The 17,086-nt window shown below is 26.3% G+C and overlaps 2 protein-coding genes across 2 annotated transcripts in view; both read right to left on the reverse strand.

Moving 5' to 3' along the window:
* LOC107167070 (pickpocket protein 19-like) overlaps window positions 1–11,845 on the reverse strand; it is a 30,650-nt gene extending 18,805 nt beyond the window's left edge. The window contains exons 1-5 of the mRNA XM_015515959.2: window positions 11,649–11,845; window positions 11,355–11,558; window positions 5,441–5,600; window positions 2,366–2,508; window positions 957–1,113 (exon numbers count right to left, since the gene is read on the reverse strand). Coding sequence (XP_015371445.1) covers window positions 957–1,113; window positions 2,366–2,508; window positions 5,441–5,600; window positions 11,355–11,558; window positions 11,649–11,743 — 759 coding nt within the window. The 5' untranslated portion in view covers window positions 11,744–11,845. The remainder of the gene's footprint in view (window positions 1–956; window positions 1,114–2,365; window positions 2,509–5,440; window positions 5,601–11,354; window positions 11,559–11,648) is intronic.
* Window positions 11,846–12,425: 580 nt separating this feature from the next.
* On the reverse strand, window positions 12,426–17,080 carry LOC107167071 (small glutamine-rich tetratricopeptide containing protein). The gene is made up of 7 exons (XM_015515960.2): window positions 16,763–17,080; window positions 15,651–15,863; window positions 15,338–15,456; window positions 13,755–13,904; window positions 13,031–13,264; window positions 12,878–12,943; window positions 12,426–12,669 (listed from the first exon to the last, which is right to left on the reverse strand). Exons 2-7 carry the CDS (start codon window positions 15,861–15,863, stop codon window positions 12,531–12,533), a joined length of 921 nt encoding a protein of 306 aa, XP_015371446.1. The 5' UTR covers window positions 16,763–17,080; the 3' UTR covers window positions 12,426–12,530.
* Between the last annotated feature and the right edge of the window lie 6 nt (window positions 17,081–17,086).

A 17,086-nucleotide genomic window follows, 5' to 3' on the forward strand; every position in this document is an offset into this window, starting at 1 on the left:
GAATAAAATATATAATAATATGTACATTGTTATTTAATTATGTATAACAATTAATAAGTGGGATAACATTATGAATATTATATTGAACTATCTAAGAAGTAAGAACAATACTGAAGCAGAGATTACTAGATCAGATACCTTCCTTACTAATTCATATATAACACGATTTAATCATATTTTAGAATTAGTTTGAAATGTTTTTCAATTGTATATGGCCTATATAAAATTAAAATTAATAATACAATAAACATATTTAAATACCTAAGTTGTATTTATTCTTTATTAATATGTGGATAACAGTTATATTTTAAATTCTAAGCTGAGAGATGAATGAGTATTTATTAGTTTTCTAATTAGCCATGTGTTTTTCATATTATTAGTTTTTTTCAAAGACACTTTTCATCATAGAAAAAATGAAGGGATGGAAAGGGAAATGTTTGCGCAAACACGGTTATAGAGAAAATCGAAGTATTTTATTGTTTTAGAAATGAATTCATCAAACTGTAGAGTTTTTCACCAATATTTTCTTAATTTGATATTATAATTTTTCGATTATTTCGACTCTTTTTAAGACTTCTTCACTCAGAATCGTTTTTCATGGGTAATGATTTATCATTGAATTCAATTTTAGCATATCCTTTACAATATTTTGCTCAATAATTACCGTAAAGCAGAGCGGTACCCACTTAACCCCATTATTTATATTTAATAGTGCTAACACTACTGTTTCTGTTTTATTTTTTGTATATTATAGGTACTATGCTAGTGTGCCATCAGGCCAAATTGTTTTATTTTTATTTTATTTTAAGTCAACAGGGATATATAATATATTATTGTTCAAAATCAATTTCTTAATTATTTAAAACTTTAACTCGAAACAAATATAATCTTAATGTAATTAAGATAACATCAGATTTACATCAGAGATGTAAGGGTACACCTAACCAGCTACTTACGTTAAAGCCTCTCCTACGGTAGTCGGTTGGAAAAAATTCATTGCTCATATTCTTCATGATTAATTTTAGTCCGGTATGTTTGCCCGCGGCATTGTTCCGAAGTGGAATGAGTATTCCATCTCGTCCATCAAATGGTGGGTGAATATTGCTTTCGTTGCTATAATAAAAACGATAATGGTTATTGTATGTGCATAATAGAGATAATATACGAAAGATTACTAATCATTGATGTCTAAAAACAATGTTACTACTATTAAATTGTTTCAAGTTTATCACTTATTAATATTTGTTAGGCAACCTCACTGATTACGTCTACATACAGGTCTGACTTGGAGTAGATACTAGATATAGGTAACTTTAAATATGACGCAGAAGAATGAGAATCAATCTACAAAAAGGAAACAGGATTATATAACTTATTAATGGAGACGGGCTCGATATTATGGAAAAAACGAATCGCTCGAATGTTTATGAGACGATAAGTCACGCTTACCTATTACTATACCGCAAATGTGTAACAGTTCCAAAGCTTTCATATAATTTACTTAAACGTACGTTTCTCCAATCCCCCTCTCCTCCACTGTAGATTTAAAAAAATTGTATTTTCATAAATATTTATATTTTGAGTTTTAAATTTCTATAAATTTTTATGGATTTATTTTGTGAATTTTAAATGAAATTTTAAGACATAAAATCAGTAAACCTTCAATCGAAAACCATATATAAAAAATAATTAACCGAACTTATACAGTACAAATATATGTTTAGCTACAAGTATTTTCAAATCCAGTAGGTATAATCGAAATTTTTTACTTAATTGTTCTAGATCAGAAGAATAAAAATCGATCTCATCTTCGTAACTAAAGTATTTAAAAACAACAGGTCAACAGGAAAATTGTATACAGCATATATATAACACAGATTTTGAATAAATACCAATTAAATTTCACTAACATAATAAAGCATACATATTTAAACACACCATACTGGGATCTAGAAAGATTAACGCACAGAGAAATCAAAATATACTATTTAATAGATTCATAAATTTGTGTATGATTATAATAAATAATTTGTGGGATAAAATTTTTATGAGTTGAAGATATCTACGTATATTGATTCCTCAAAAGGCAAACATAGTGTCCAAATTGCAGGTATAATATCTAAAAATTTAAACATCTATGCATATAAATTCCAAATACCACTCACTTACTCACATGAAATTTTAAAAACTACAAAATTTCAAGTTCTTACGTATTTGTTTGATTATATTTAAATACATTGCATGTTCTATTGGACATGGAAATTGTTCTTATCCTAGCTTTATATTATATTTTTTTCTATAGTTTATAGTCACCATGAATTTAGTTTTAACTTGTAGCTTATATAAGTAAGTTAGTGGTATTTACTTTGTACTCCTCTCGGCTGTTTGGCTATTGAATGAATAACAAAACCCTTGTTCTGTACGTTGAAACCGCAGGATATCCTTGCATTTGTACGTCACTCCTCTCCAAAAGCATTTTATAAATATATCTTCGATGGATGGTGCCAACTATATATTACAAATTATTTGCAATGTGTTAGTAGCCACACGTTAAAACATAAAAAAAAATCAAACGACGATACGGTAAAAATTACTATTTACGTCTTCTATCTACTACTTGCAGTAACTGTGGATCGGCTGCAAGAGGGGGCCACAGTTTTAACAGGCCACAATTTAAGAAAATATATGAATGTATGCACTGTTGGTTAGGATGGTAAATCACAGATAATCTGTTGTAGTGTTGTTGTTCCATAAACCATTTTAGAGTACACGCCATAAATTACCAAACTTGCTTCTGTGTACATTATGAAGTAGGTAGGTACACTGACATTTTTTAACTCATCATCACTGCATACAAAATTCTGACACAGTACTGTTGATTTTAGATAAGAATATGAATTTCATAGCCTCTAAAACCATCTCTGCATTTTTAACGAACTCATTGCATGACTTGTTCCTATAGGTAATAATCTACTTTTTATTTTGACCAATTTTTGTATGGCAAACATACAAAAAATATCTACATATGAACGACAATTTTACCGTGCACAAATAATGTACACATGGCAGTCAACGTGTTAAGAAATTTTTTAATTATCCATTATTGTTCAATATATTATACCAATATACCTATCCATAATTTTATTATCGTCAGTGTTATCAAATATGATCATATGGATAATTTTAGTTAACCTACTAGGTACTTATGGAGTCATGTCAAGTAAAAAATATGTTAATTTAGAGATAACCCCTATAGCTCCAATAACCAGTGTATATAGATGTAGAATAGGTTTTTTTTTATTATACATCGATATATTTATCTTATGCGAACGTCTATTTTAAACGACACAAGATTTAATGTCAATGAACATAATTTGTAAACGTATCTATATAATTATCAATTTTAATTCAAATAAGTAACATTTATTTTATTTTTTTTAATAATCAAGAATTCAAAGTTTTTTTACATAACTTTTGCATTTTTATAATGTAAATAACTATGCATTGTTTACGTATTTGTTGGTGTAGTTATACAATTTTTGTTGTAGTTGTCAACACTGACATTATTATTATTATTATTATTATTATTATGTTTTCATATAGGTATACACCGTCAACTGCCATATTGCTTGGTATCTTTGTATCATCGCATTGTAAATAATTGTCAATTATAATAAAACCACATAAAACATGGCGCTGTGGTTAAACTTGTTTGTCGATTGCTATAATTTGTAAATACACTACAAACTCAAAATGGATTCAAAAATACCAAAAGAAATTAACTTCAGCGGCAATATTGAAGCCAATTGGAAAAGCTAGAGACAACGACTGTCACTATATCTACTAGCAAGTAATCGTGACACGTGTTCGGACGAAACAAAAACTGCGATACTACTCATGTTACTTGGAGAAGAAGGCATCAATATTTATAACACATTTGATGAAAAGCAAATCTATGACGAGAAGAAAGTCCCAATATTTCAAAAAGTAATTGCGGCATTCGATGAGTACTGCCTAGGAAAAAATAATATTGTATTTGAAAGATTTAATTTTCTTAAATACAATCGCCAACACGGACAGTCACTAGAAAACTTCATTACACAATTAAAATTATTAGCAGCATGGTGTGAGTATGGGCAACTCACAGACTCTATCATAAGAGATCAAATTATTATTAATACTTCAGATGTAGTACTCCAAGAACAATTAATCAATAAGTCTGATTTATCATTAGAAAAAACTATAGAAATCCTTAAACAATCAGAAAATGTTAAACATCAAATTGAAATAATAAACAAAGGGGAAAAAGAAGAGTCAGAATATTCCCATGTATAATATGTCACAATAATAAAGTGTGGTTACCGGGGAAGGTCATAGCTAAGGCAAATGCACCCAGATCATACTTTGTTGAAAACAATAATGGTAAAATTATCAGAAGAAATAGTAAACACTTAAAAAATACTAAAAATAATGTAACAGGAAACAGTATAATGAGGGAAACATAGGGGAGGAATCAAAAGCGATAAATAAGTCTAACAAAAGTGTCTCTGTGAAAGAAGAATTAACCAGACCCATAAGAAAAAAAAAAGTACCTAACAGATTTAAAGATTTTGTAATGTAAATTAGCATAAACCATAAACCATTAAAGCCAATGTAACCTATTATATTATACCTATCAAACTGTTCTATTATTATGATCATTATATTATGTGTTGTATTATTATTATCATCATTATCAAACTGTATTACTAATAATTTTGTATTATAATATTAAATACTAATATTGTATTCAATTATATTTGTAAAAAAAAAGAGAGATGTTATAGTTATCAACACTGACATTATTATTATGTTTTCATAATAAATACACCGTCAAGGTGTCAACTGCCATGTTGCTCGGTATCTTTGTATCATCGCATTTTGTAAATTGTCTATTATAATAAAACCACATAAAACAATTTTAATTTTCAATTTTGTGTGTTTTCAATGAAATTAAATCAGATTTCAGTTATGAGTTCATGATAAATGATTATGTAATTTAAAAATAGTGATATTGTATTAGTTATAAACTTATAACATGTAGGTAACTATAGACTTATTGTGTTATAATATGCAATATTTATGGCTTTGTAAGTAAATTAGTAGACATCAAACAGTATTTTTAATAGTTAATAAAATAAAATAAATTGATAATATAATATTAGCACCTATATCAAAAAATATAAAAATATCAATATAATATCTGACTAATGTATTTTGCATCTTGTATATTTTTCACAATCACAATATGTGCAGGTCTTGTATCTTGCATCTAGAATTCTAGATTCTAGATACACTATAATAAATGCATGTTTTATCTTATTTTTTTTTTAGTATTATTCCTAACTTTGTAGGTAGTACTATATACTTATTTTTAAATGATTAACTCATCGTTACTTACTTTTAACATGAGATCAGATATATCGTCCAAAGGTATTTTGATCGTGGGAATATTTTTAAGAATATAATATAAATTTGTGTTGTGTGGGAATTGCATTCTTGAAAGTGCCATTAACGAATTCGTCCACCTAGTTCTCAAGTCAGAATCGTTGGAGTGTTTACTGAAAATAAACAAAATGGGCTTTTTCATCAAAATATTTAGCACCTATTCCTCGTGGTCTGTTCTAAAAGGTGTGCTACGCAATCAATGTTTTAAACTTAATATCATGATCATACCATAGTATATCCTTATACTTCATAGCATAAATAATAATAGGTAGATACTACATACTTCTATGCACATACCTACGCAGTAGTATACCTATATAACATGGTTGGTACCTATGTGGCTATGTTATTTTGGAAAGAACATGATTTTATACAGTCCTTATTAGCGAACGGAATTGTGTACATTTTAAGCCTTTAAGCCTAAGGCACATGATTTTGTACGTTTTGGACATAAAACCTAAGATTTTAGTTCAATGTTTTCAGATTTCAATAACATTACGTAGAACGTAGGTTGATATTTGACGTTTGACTTAGGCATAGGCACAACTAAGGTCAATTTTTTAGGGGGGCTAGAATTGTATAAGTCACACTAACCCGCAGGGGCTTCACCCCACACCCACAAAAGCTTATAAACCGGATGTCTACTGACAAATAAATAAATTCATATGATATTATGATATTACATTATTTTAATTAAGTTAATATTCAATAAAGTGCTAATTTTCTATTAGCTGCGCCAAATTTATCAATAATTGTTTTTGTCTCCAAACTATTTGTTAGATCCCTTTCAATATTTTTTATTGATAAATTTGAAAATCGCTCTTGTGTCATTGTCGTCCTTTGTCATGTTTTTAATCTACGCATAGAAGAAAACGAACATTCGCACGTTGCGGAACTAACAGGTATTGTGAAAGCTACCTGTTTCAATTTATATAAATTAGGGTACACATCTTCAGTAACCACTTGTTTAATATCATGAATATCAAAGTTCTCATTAACTCTAGTCAGGCAGTTTTTGGCAATAAGCATCTCTGACTTCAGAAAATCTTTTGACGTATGTGTTACATCCTTAATATAAATGTTAGCTGATAAGTGACAACTAGGTGACAACAAATATAATCAGTGTGACTGTAATGCCTTTAACTCGTGTATATTTTTTTTATGGAATGTGCAACCTGGATAATAACTGAAATAATAATAATTTCAGGTTTTTTTTTGATTCAAAAAAAAAAAATTTCCAATTTTATTTCTATGACGAATAAAAAATTCGTAAGTCATGGCTTTATTTGGGGGGCTTAGCCCCCCCCCCCCTCAGCCCCCACCTAATTGCGCCTATGGGCACTTAGGTAGTTAAAGTACATTGTACATTGTACCTACTTCATTAAATATCTCCCAAGTTGACAAAGCTTGGATACCTAGCTATGCTGTTTTAGTTTGTTTTACTAGGTTCATTATTATATTCATTTTAATAATTTATTTTAAATAGAAATATTTTATTGTATTAAATTATTAAAATAATTTTGTATTCTTTTCATTTATTAATTTATATAATAAATTGTATTAGTTGGTATTTATTCAATTATTTGATCATTATTATTTTAATTTATAGTATAAAAATTATTTTGTATTCAGTTTTAATAATAATAATAGAAGCGAACGAATTTGTATGTAGATTTCAATGGGTGTAATACATTTCTTGCCCTTACGGAGTGGGGGTAATGAACTATTCAAACGGCTCGTTTTTTCAGTGTAGCCGTAATAAGAAGTAATCACTCCAGTTATTCTTTATCTCGATGCGTACAGGTACAACCACCGGTTGACTCACAATGACAGATCAAAATAGTGTACAACAGTATATTTTAAGTTATTTTTTCACAATGCTGGTCGACAATAGACTAATGCGACGCTCTAGCCGGCGGCGTTGTTCTAGTATTGGGTTTTGACCGTTTTGAATGAAACCACGCCCATGCGCAGTAGTCGGCCGCCGACTGTGTTTCTTATTCTGAATAGAGTATATATTATATAAATATTAAATAAATACCAAACCTATTATATTATTGAAAATAATTGATAATAAAACAATAAAAGGTTTTTGCATAGAAAATCGTACTTACTTATCTTTGGGATAATTTTAACAATCAATTGTTTGATCAACGTCGAACGTATGTAATTGCTTTTCCAAAAACTAAAAAGGCGTGGAACGAATAGGACTAACGTGCTTAAATCGCACTTTACCGATTATTTGTTCTAGTCTTGTTTAAAATAATGTACATTTTTTAGAAGTACCTACGGGGTTTGGGGGATAAGTTCCCCTAGACTCGTTCGTCCAGTATAATATCCAACCAATATGATAATTTTTCACATGTAATTCTTTAATTTTTCACAGATTATTGATATTTATTTTTCAGTATTTTTAGATAGGTAAGTTGACAAGTGGGTATCACTTAATAAAAAACCTATTTAACTATTAGGTAGGTAACTAAATATTTAATATAGTGTACCTTTCAGAAAAGATGTAAAACTTTAAACTTGGATAGATATATTTAATAAATATTAACTGTATAATTGTATTTATAGTATCTTGTATATTCTCTTTTTAGATTCTAAGCGGAGCATCTAATATATTGATTTTACAATAATGTATTTTTATTTTTTGTATGTGTCTGTTATTGGGGCAACACAATTGATTTTATTTTCTACTTACCTAAGCATATTTTCTGGTACAAAATGTTAATTAAGTAGTTATTTTGGAAGGTTAAAAGTAAATATAACACAGTATTTACAGTAGTATTCAAAAGCGTTTGATAAAATTTAAAAAAAAAAATAAGAAAAACGTGGATATATTTATGCAAAATCTGCAGTTATTGACAAAATTGATTTTGATTTTTAGTTTTAATTCTATACAAAATAAATCTCAGATACAGATTATGGAATATTTGCATTTTCTATTCACCATGAAATTTTCAAAATATTTTTATTTTTTCTTAGCTATTTTTAGGCTATAAGATTTCGATTTTTATTTAAAAATGATTGTTGATAAAAACTACTTACTCTGCAAAAAACTTGAAAATGTAATACAAGATATTATTCAAGTTTTTAATGGCAATTTAAAAAAAATTTGCGTACATCAACAATAGTTAAAATTTTAACAAGATTCACAAGGTTCGGTATAAATGATATAAATCAAAGGTTTGAAAATGTAACGCAAGATACACGATGTATACTATACTAGTACACATATACTAGATTTGAAAAAAAAATTAAGTTTATCAGAAAGTAAAATAAAAATTGTATGAGCATTTAAAATTTAGACATTGGACTTTCACCCGTAAATTAACTTATTCTCTTAAAAAGATTTCTTATTTTGTTGAAATGTATAAACTATTATTTGTAGCCTTGTAGGTATACTTGAAATGTTCACAAAATGTTTATATTATAATGAATTTCTTTACATGATATTTAACTTAATTTTTAATTTTTTGTCTATGAATGTCATTAAAATTGTATTCACTGGATACATGGTTCAAAAAATTTAACAATTGAATAAAAAGATTCTTATTAATAGTTATAATAGCAGTTGAGAAAATATAAAAGATTCATGGGCATTTTTTTTGTCATAAGTATTAAAATTCAAATTTTGACAAAATTTATCAAAATCTTAAAAATTATTTTGTTGTAAAAAATTTATAAAATGTTCAATTTTTATAGCCTAAGATTTAAAATTCAATAGAATATTATAGTTAATAGTCAATATTTACCGTAATCAAAAACTATAGATATTATTAAATTTCATATTTTTAAATGTAAATTTTTTGGAAAAAATGAATATAACCTACTATGGTAGTTTGACTAATGTCAAATAGTAAAATAAATTACTTTAATAGGAATAATATAAAATAAATGTCTTATAGTTTAACAGCTAAGTTTGATCTTCTTTATTTAGAATTTTATTGTTTTTGATTTATTTGATCATATTATCCAATATTCATAGTGTAAGTTCCACAAGACATCTAATGCCTTAATGAATTAAAAAGCGTTACCCACTAGCCACTTGCCTACTTAATATTTTTTTGCTAAGATACAATAAAACAGATACAGATTATTAATTTGAGGTAGGTAAATCACTCTATGAGCATGGAATAGGGTATCCGAAATTCTGGTTTCTAATGCTTAAATATTTTATAGGTAGCTTAATTTATAATTTTAAAATATTAAATAATATAATTAAGTTTAGTGTTATAATTTGGGTTATTTAATTGTTCCAAAAATTGTACCTAAAGTTATAATCACTTCTTGATACGTCTTCACAAAACTACAGCATGTAAACCTTCATCAGCTTATTATTGATAATTTGATATAGGTAATATTATTCATTACCCAACTATTGAAAAAATGCAATACCTATTATCATTTAATACAATATTTTACATTAAATTATTATAAACATTTAAGTATATATAATGTAGGTAACTAATATTACATGTTTACATGATAATAAATTAATTTTTAATATATTAAATTATCAACAGTCATGCTGAATTTATGTTTATTCAAGGAGTTATAAAATATAAAAAGTATGTAATGTAAATTGGTAACCATGGAAATTCAGAAGTATACAAATGGCATATACAGAGTGATCCATTCATTGTAAGATGCTCATTAATTTAGAAAACAATAGCTTTTGAGAATATTTATTTTACACAATTGTTAATCATTACTCAGCAAACATTTTAGAAAAAATTACTTTTTATCAGTATAATTTTTTGTTTTTTACTCTTGAAATACAACATATTTACATATTGTATTTTATATTTTGAAACAAAATATTATTTGAAGTATTTTTATCTATAAATATCAAATTTTGAATGAATGAGTTATTTTTTAAAGTATTTGGTGTAAATGAAGAGAGAAGTGGACCAACATTTTGAGGGGTATCCATTTTCTACTCCATTCATCTAAACATTAAATTTTAATACCTAGTTACTATAATCATAAACTATTAGTCCAAAATACAATTTTTATAAATTGATTAGGTATCACAGAAAATATTCTGCTTTGAAATAAGGAATTAATATATATATTTTCATGAAAAAAAATTTTTTTAAAAGATATATTGTTTTTGACATTTTTTTAACAATTGAAAATTACTTTTCAAAAGTATTTTCAAAAATTCTTAACGTGTTTTGAACTAATGTATTAAATCAAATAGTAATAATATGTAACAAGTTAAAATGTATTTAATAATATTCAATTGATTATAAGTAGAAAAAATTGTAATTGTAAATTTAAAATATGCATATTGTTTCATGTTCATTTAAGTACAATAATACAAAAATAATTTAAATGTATGATAAAACACCATAAAATTATGATAATTGCAAGAAGTTATTCTGACCACAATAATTTCAAAAATAGATGGGCAAAATACAGAATTTATCCTCGATAAGTAATTAGTTAACATGCAAATAGGTAGCTTTAAAAAAACGACTTTCAGTTGAACTTAGTTTATATTTAAGTATCTGACGTGCTTTTTTTCATCGTTATTGGATGGTTCTATCTCTTTATACATAATACAACTTCTGAGAAAGTCAAAAGTGATTTTTTTAAATATTCTGATATTTCTTTATTCAAAGATGTGTCATACATGAGATATAACTATAATAGGGATTATTTTTTTTTCCAAACCAATAGATTATTTCAATCCCAACTGAAGCTATTTAATAGTCTTTAAAATATAATTTTTCCACAATTCTGATTTACACTTTTTTTTTAACAGCTGAAATGAACTATTTTCAAGCTTCATTTTGCAAAAATAATTTCTATTTTACGTATTTCAAAAATAATAAAACTAAATTAACTGTTAATACTTAAGCACTAATTTGAGAGCCTTTGAATATATGATTTTGCTGATAGGACAAATAGTAACAGCAGGAAAATCAATCTTGGTGAGTGGATAATGAGGATCATCAACAGCGATTTCCATTGAAGAGTAAGAATACTTCTCCCAAGATGCTGAAACCAAAACTACTATAGCTATGCTTGCGACAATCAGCAACAGTATCCACATTAATCTGTATGTATAATTTTAAATAATTTTATACCCTCTAAAATATTAGTTGAATATTAAATCAGTCACATCAGTATTAGTAACTAAATATTACCTCTTCCATGGTGTTTCGTTTTTCTGAATAATGTGCCTCAACCCATGTATTGAACCATTTTCACAGTAGTCAACCCAAATAGATTTTAGGGTCATGATAAAAACAATATTAGAATATTGTTACACAATATCATACATTATTTTATTTGAAGTTAAAAATGTATTACACACACTACACACTAGATAAGTGTTAAATGTTGGGGATTCTAACAAAATATAAATGCGAAATATCAATAATTAAATATTTATGGAAGGGTTGCGAGAGAGATGACATCATTCGATAAGGAATGTAAACAGTTTATACTCAAAAGAAATGGGCAATATTAAAAAAAAATTAATAAAAAACGGTTATATTGTGTAATGTGTATACAACAAAAAGAAAATGCAAACATAATTTTTAAAAATATTAAGAATTCATTAACTAAGAGAACCATGGCCAATATTTTAGAATCTATAGTTTATACTGTACTTCAAGAACTATTGTCGTTGCCAAATAAATGTTTGGTTGGTGACTCTACCTCCTGGTATTTTTAGGAAAGGTTCACAATCCAAAAGAGTATGAATATATTAAATATAATATAGTATGACCTTATAGTAAACAAAGTAGACTGGTAAATATTTGATTGATTTAAAGGTTTGAGATTAAAAATAAAGAGGAAGTATGAGAATAGGTTACTTTGTTTTTAAACATCTCAACAACAACTGTTGCCACTTGGTTTAACAACCACACACACATTTGGCAACTTCTATCTGACTAATGATTAACAAACCGATCAAATTAATTTTAATTTAAAAAAGGTTATCAATTATTATATTTTAATATAATATCAATGTTTATGAATAAGAAAAATATTTAAGAAATTAAAGCTTATATTTTGCTAAACTAAGGTTGAGGTTCATCATCATGATATCCATTGTGTGGTGGCGGTTGTCCTTCGTTTTGAGCATTCTGAAATTGCATCCGTAATCCATCTAACAGATTGGGATTGGCTGTTTGCAGACGAGTAACTATAGTTTGTCCACTGCAAAACAAGATATTAATCATAGATACTTACATTTAAATAACTTAAGTAAATATGATTATCTTTAAAGCTTAAATTCATAGTTTTTAGCTTTTTGATATTGAATAAGTAATTTTAAATAGTAATTTAATTCAAATATTGCAAACATAAAATGACACAATTATAATAATAATTAATATTTATTTATAATAATTAAAAATGTACTCACACTTGCATTAATCTATCTAGTCCATCACTGCCAGTACTAGTTACATCTCCTAAAATATTGCTTAACCTATAAAAGAATTACAGTAATATTTTTTAATTCTTAAATATTGGTATTTAGCAAAAAATCAAAAATCCAGTAAAAATTATGGCATACACTGATGACACATCTGGATTATCAGTCATAATACGTGCAGCAGTTTCCATTAAATTTGGAGTAGCTGTGATAGGATCATTTGGCGATTGTGATGGTGTTCCAGAAACTGTTTGCAAGTTATTCAATGTAAGCTGATAGTTCCGTTGATAACCCTGGTTATCGGGATCTAATTCACATGCTTTTTTGTAACATGACGCTGCTTTATCATAATCTTTCAGGTAAGAAAAAGCTAATCTATAAAATAAAATATAAAACACATAATATTATAAAGGAATTAATTTTTTACCAAGCAAAAAATTAAATAATAATTCTAATATTTTATAATGAGAGGTCTTCATATTTCATAATAACCTTATAACAAAATATATCTTTAACATGAATTTAAATAAATATAAATAAATAATTTACCAATTAACATATTAAATTAATAGATATTAACTTCTTTTAAGCTTAAAATAATTTAAAGTGATTAATAACTGAAAATTACAGTATAATACATGTAATTATGATACAAACTATTTAAGTTTAATTTTCAAAATTGGTAAAATATCATTGTACGAGTAGTGTAATATAATATACTAATATTATAATGATATTATATTAAAACATTACACCTAATTAAATAAAATTTGATGTAGTTTTTAAATGTTGTCATAATAATAATTGTCCACTGAATATTAATTATAAACTAAAATCAATTATTAAAAACAAGAATTATAATCACCCCAAACGACAATATGCCTTGCAATATGTTGAGTCAAGTTCAATCGCTTTCTGGCAATCCTGAATAGCATTAATATACTTGCCAATAGCATTAAAGGCAGCAGCTCTGTTGCAATAATAAATTGGATTCAATGGATTTAATTTAATTGCTCTGAAATTTAAATAATTATAACAATTAATAATTGCATTTGATTAGAAATAAGTGTTAAAAAAATGTGTAGGGAATGTAGTGTTAATATGCGTTATATATAGGACCTGGATTTCAATACAAAGTGCATTTTTTTTTTTGGTAAATCATAGATAATGCTTTTCAAGCACGTAATTAGTTTCATGTAACAAGTGTTTCAAAGTTAAAATTTTATTTAAAACTTTTTACATATTTTGGGCCATTTTTATGGGTTCTAATGCATATTTGTTCATTATACTATAGAAATTTAGCGTAATTATTAATATATATTTTAGTATCTATATTTAGAATAGATAATATTGCCCTAAAAAATATGAGTATCAACAACACAGCAGCATCAAGTCAACTTTTCCTATTTTTACTTATTTTTTTAATAAAATAATAAATAATAAATATATTTTAATATTAAATTCCAAATTGTATAAAAAAATATATAAATGTCATTTTTGGCTATTTTTTAGAGAATATTTCTATGGTTTTAGTGCATTTAAATCCAGGCCCTAATTATATATAATAATAGTTGATATTTTAAGTAGTATACTTTTGCATAAAAGCTAACACTCTTTGAATTCTTATTTTTGTATTAAAAGTTATAAGTAATAAAATTGTGTTTAATTTATGTAACTTGACAAATAACTATTAGTTTTGACAGTTAGAATTTAACAATAATGTATTTATTTTATTATTTAAATTATTTTTGTAAATTATGTACTACAATAAAACAAAACTGATATAGTATTGTTTTAGTTAAAATTAAAAGGATTTCAACACACTTTTTTTTTTCTCTCTCTGGCCCATGCTCAACATAGACAAAACACATTGATGTAGAATCATTTTTTCCAAGTTTGTAAGTAATCTTTGAGTAAAATTGACATATTTGTATTGTTAATTGAACCGCGATCTATATAGTATTATTGTCGAGCCATAATAATTGATACTTAAAGCTAATAAAAAAATAAAATGACATTGATATTATACTATATTTTTGTTTGATTTTGTATTCGTTTATCAAAATAAGCACCAAAATGCTGTAAATTTAAATTATGTTTGTATTGTTTGGAGACAATTTTAGACAAATCAATAAGTCATTTCCACAAAAGTGTTATTTTCTATATTTTTTGAAACAGGTGACTTGATTCTAAGATAACTTAAAAACATGGAAACAATGATTTTACTTAAATGTATTTTGTCTAAATTGATAGCGGGCCAGAGAGAAAAAACAAATAATGCACTGACATCCTCTTAAGAGTGACCATAAGAACATTAAAAATAAAAAACAAACAATGTTTTCAATTAACATTCTAAGTTGCAATATCTTTTCTATTCTTAAAAAAAACATAATATTATAAAGTATTAATCATGGAGTTTAATAACTTTATGTTTTTATTTTAACATACATAGTGTAGGCTTCAATAGCCTTATCATTATTTTGCATTTTCATGTACTCATTCCCAAATTTCTTATGATTTTCAGCTTCTTCTTTATGTGCTTGACTTATTTCTGCCTTTTGGATTGGCTATAATAAAATAATAATATACATATATATATATATATATATTTAAATTAATATAATTAATATGATTATCAAAAAAATAAATATTTTATTAAAACACTTAAATCCATGCTACATTAAATAAATAATATAGTGTTGATAAATTGAATGCAAGAAAATAATCTTTATGTTGATTTAATCTCATATATATAATTTACCTTTTGTTCTCTAACTTGATAATATTCTTTCACAATGCTTTCCAATTTAACCTCAACATTATCAGATTCAGTTGGATTTAAACTATATGCTGACTCAATGCACTGAACTGCTACTTCCATACTTTCCAACGATTCATCATTGAAGCTATCATTACTTAGTTGGGTTTTCAAATGATTTACAATAAGAAGAGCAATTTTTTTTTTGTCTTCCATCTGTTAAAAATCAACATTAATGATAGAAATAATTAATAAAATAAATTGGTACCTAATTATTACATATATGTATTCATGCACTGTAATGTAATGTTAGTAACTAGTAACTATTTATACCATAGCTATGCTTATAATTTTTAATTTAAATAATCAAGTATTTATGGTATCATAAATGTTTATTAAATATTTAAACTTATTTTCATGATATCTATTTTGACATCTTAATATTAGGTATAATATTTATTTATTATAATTATTATACTATACACTGATATAGACTCAAAAATGCATTTAAACATTTTATTTTTCACCTTGTAATTTAAGTAATAAGTCTAGTAATAGTATAAGTCAAATATAACTAATATTTCTTCGATAAAATTTATAAGTTTTGTTGACCAGAGAAAATCATCTGTAAAGCAATATGCGTTTTAACTAATGCCAGTATTGCACAATACTCAAAAAATCTACCATACTAACACCTGACTTCACTTGTTAGCCTAAAAAGTAAGCTTCCCTGTTACCCATTAAAATTTTGAATGTGGGCATTCACAATCCAGAATATTTCTTCACCCTGGTGTAGATCACACATTATCATGTGATGACATCTGTGGGAATCGGGAGTATTTAAAATCAAGGTAATACACCTATGATTTGTAGAAAAAATTGAAATATCCGCAGATTTCAAATGGTTAAATCTTTTGATCAAGTCTGAACAACAATTTGGGATTGCAGTATTGAAAACGCAGTTTAAATAAAAGAAAATAATACCTTAATAACATACATTTTATCTCGAAATGACTGACCTTAAAACATTTACACAACAACAGCAAATTTAATGTATACATAATGGCGTCATTCACACGACATGTACACCACCTTTAAAATTCAATTCAACATACCTTAAATGATGGATTAATCGATAACTCCTATTAAACTATTACAACAATAGGAAGTGTTGTTTAACCGTTCAGATGTCCTCCGTTGTTATAAATATTATATCAGAATTCTATTGACACTTGACATAACTTCGTCGACGGCAACAACAAAAGTGTCCAAACGGCCAACACTAGGACATGACATAAGAGCCCCAAAATAAGTGAACAGTCATGACTCGTTACTTAAGTGATATAGCTATGATAACGAGTTGGTTATTGGGTAAGTTCAGTGATGTATTTGATTGGACATAAAAATAATAGTAATAATAATACTTTTATAGCGATCGA

This window comes from Diuraphis noxia, unplaced genomic scaffold, assembly GCF_037042655.1.
Source record: "Diuraphis noxia isolate RWA-SAM2 unplaced genomic scaffold, SU_Dnox_SAM2 contig0001, whole genome shotgun sequence".
Lineage (NCBI taxonomy): Eukaryota > Metazoa > Arthropoda > Insecta > Hemiptera > Aphididae > Diuraphis > Diuraphis noxia.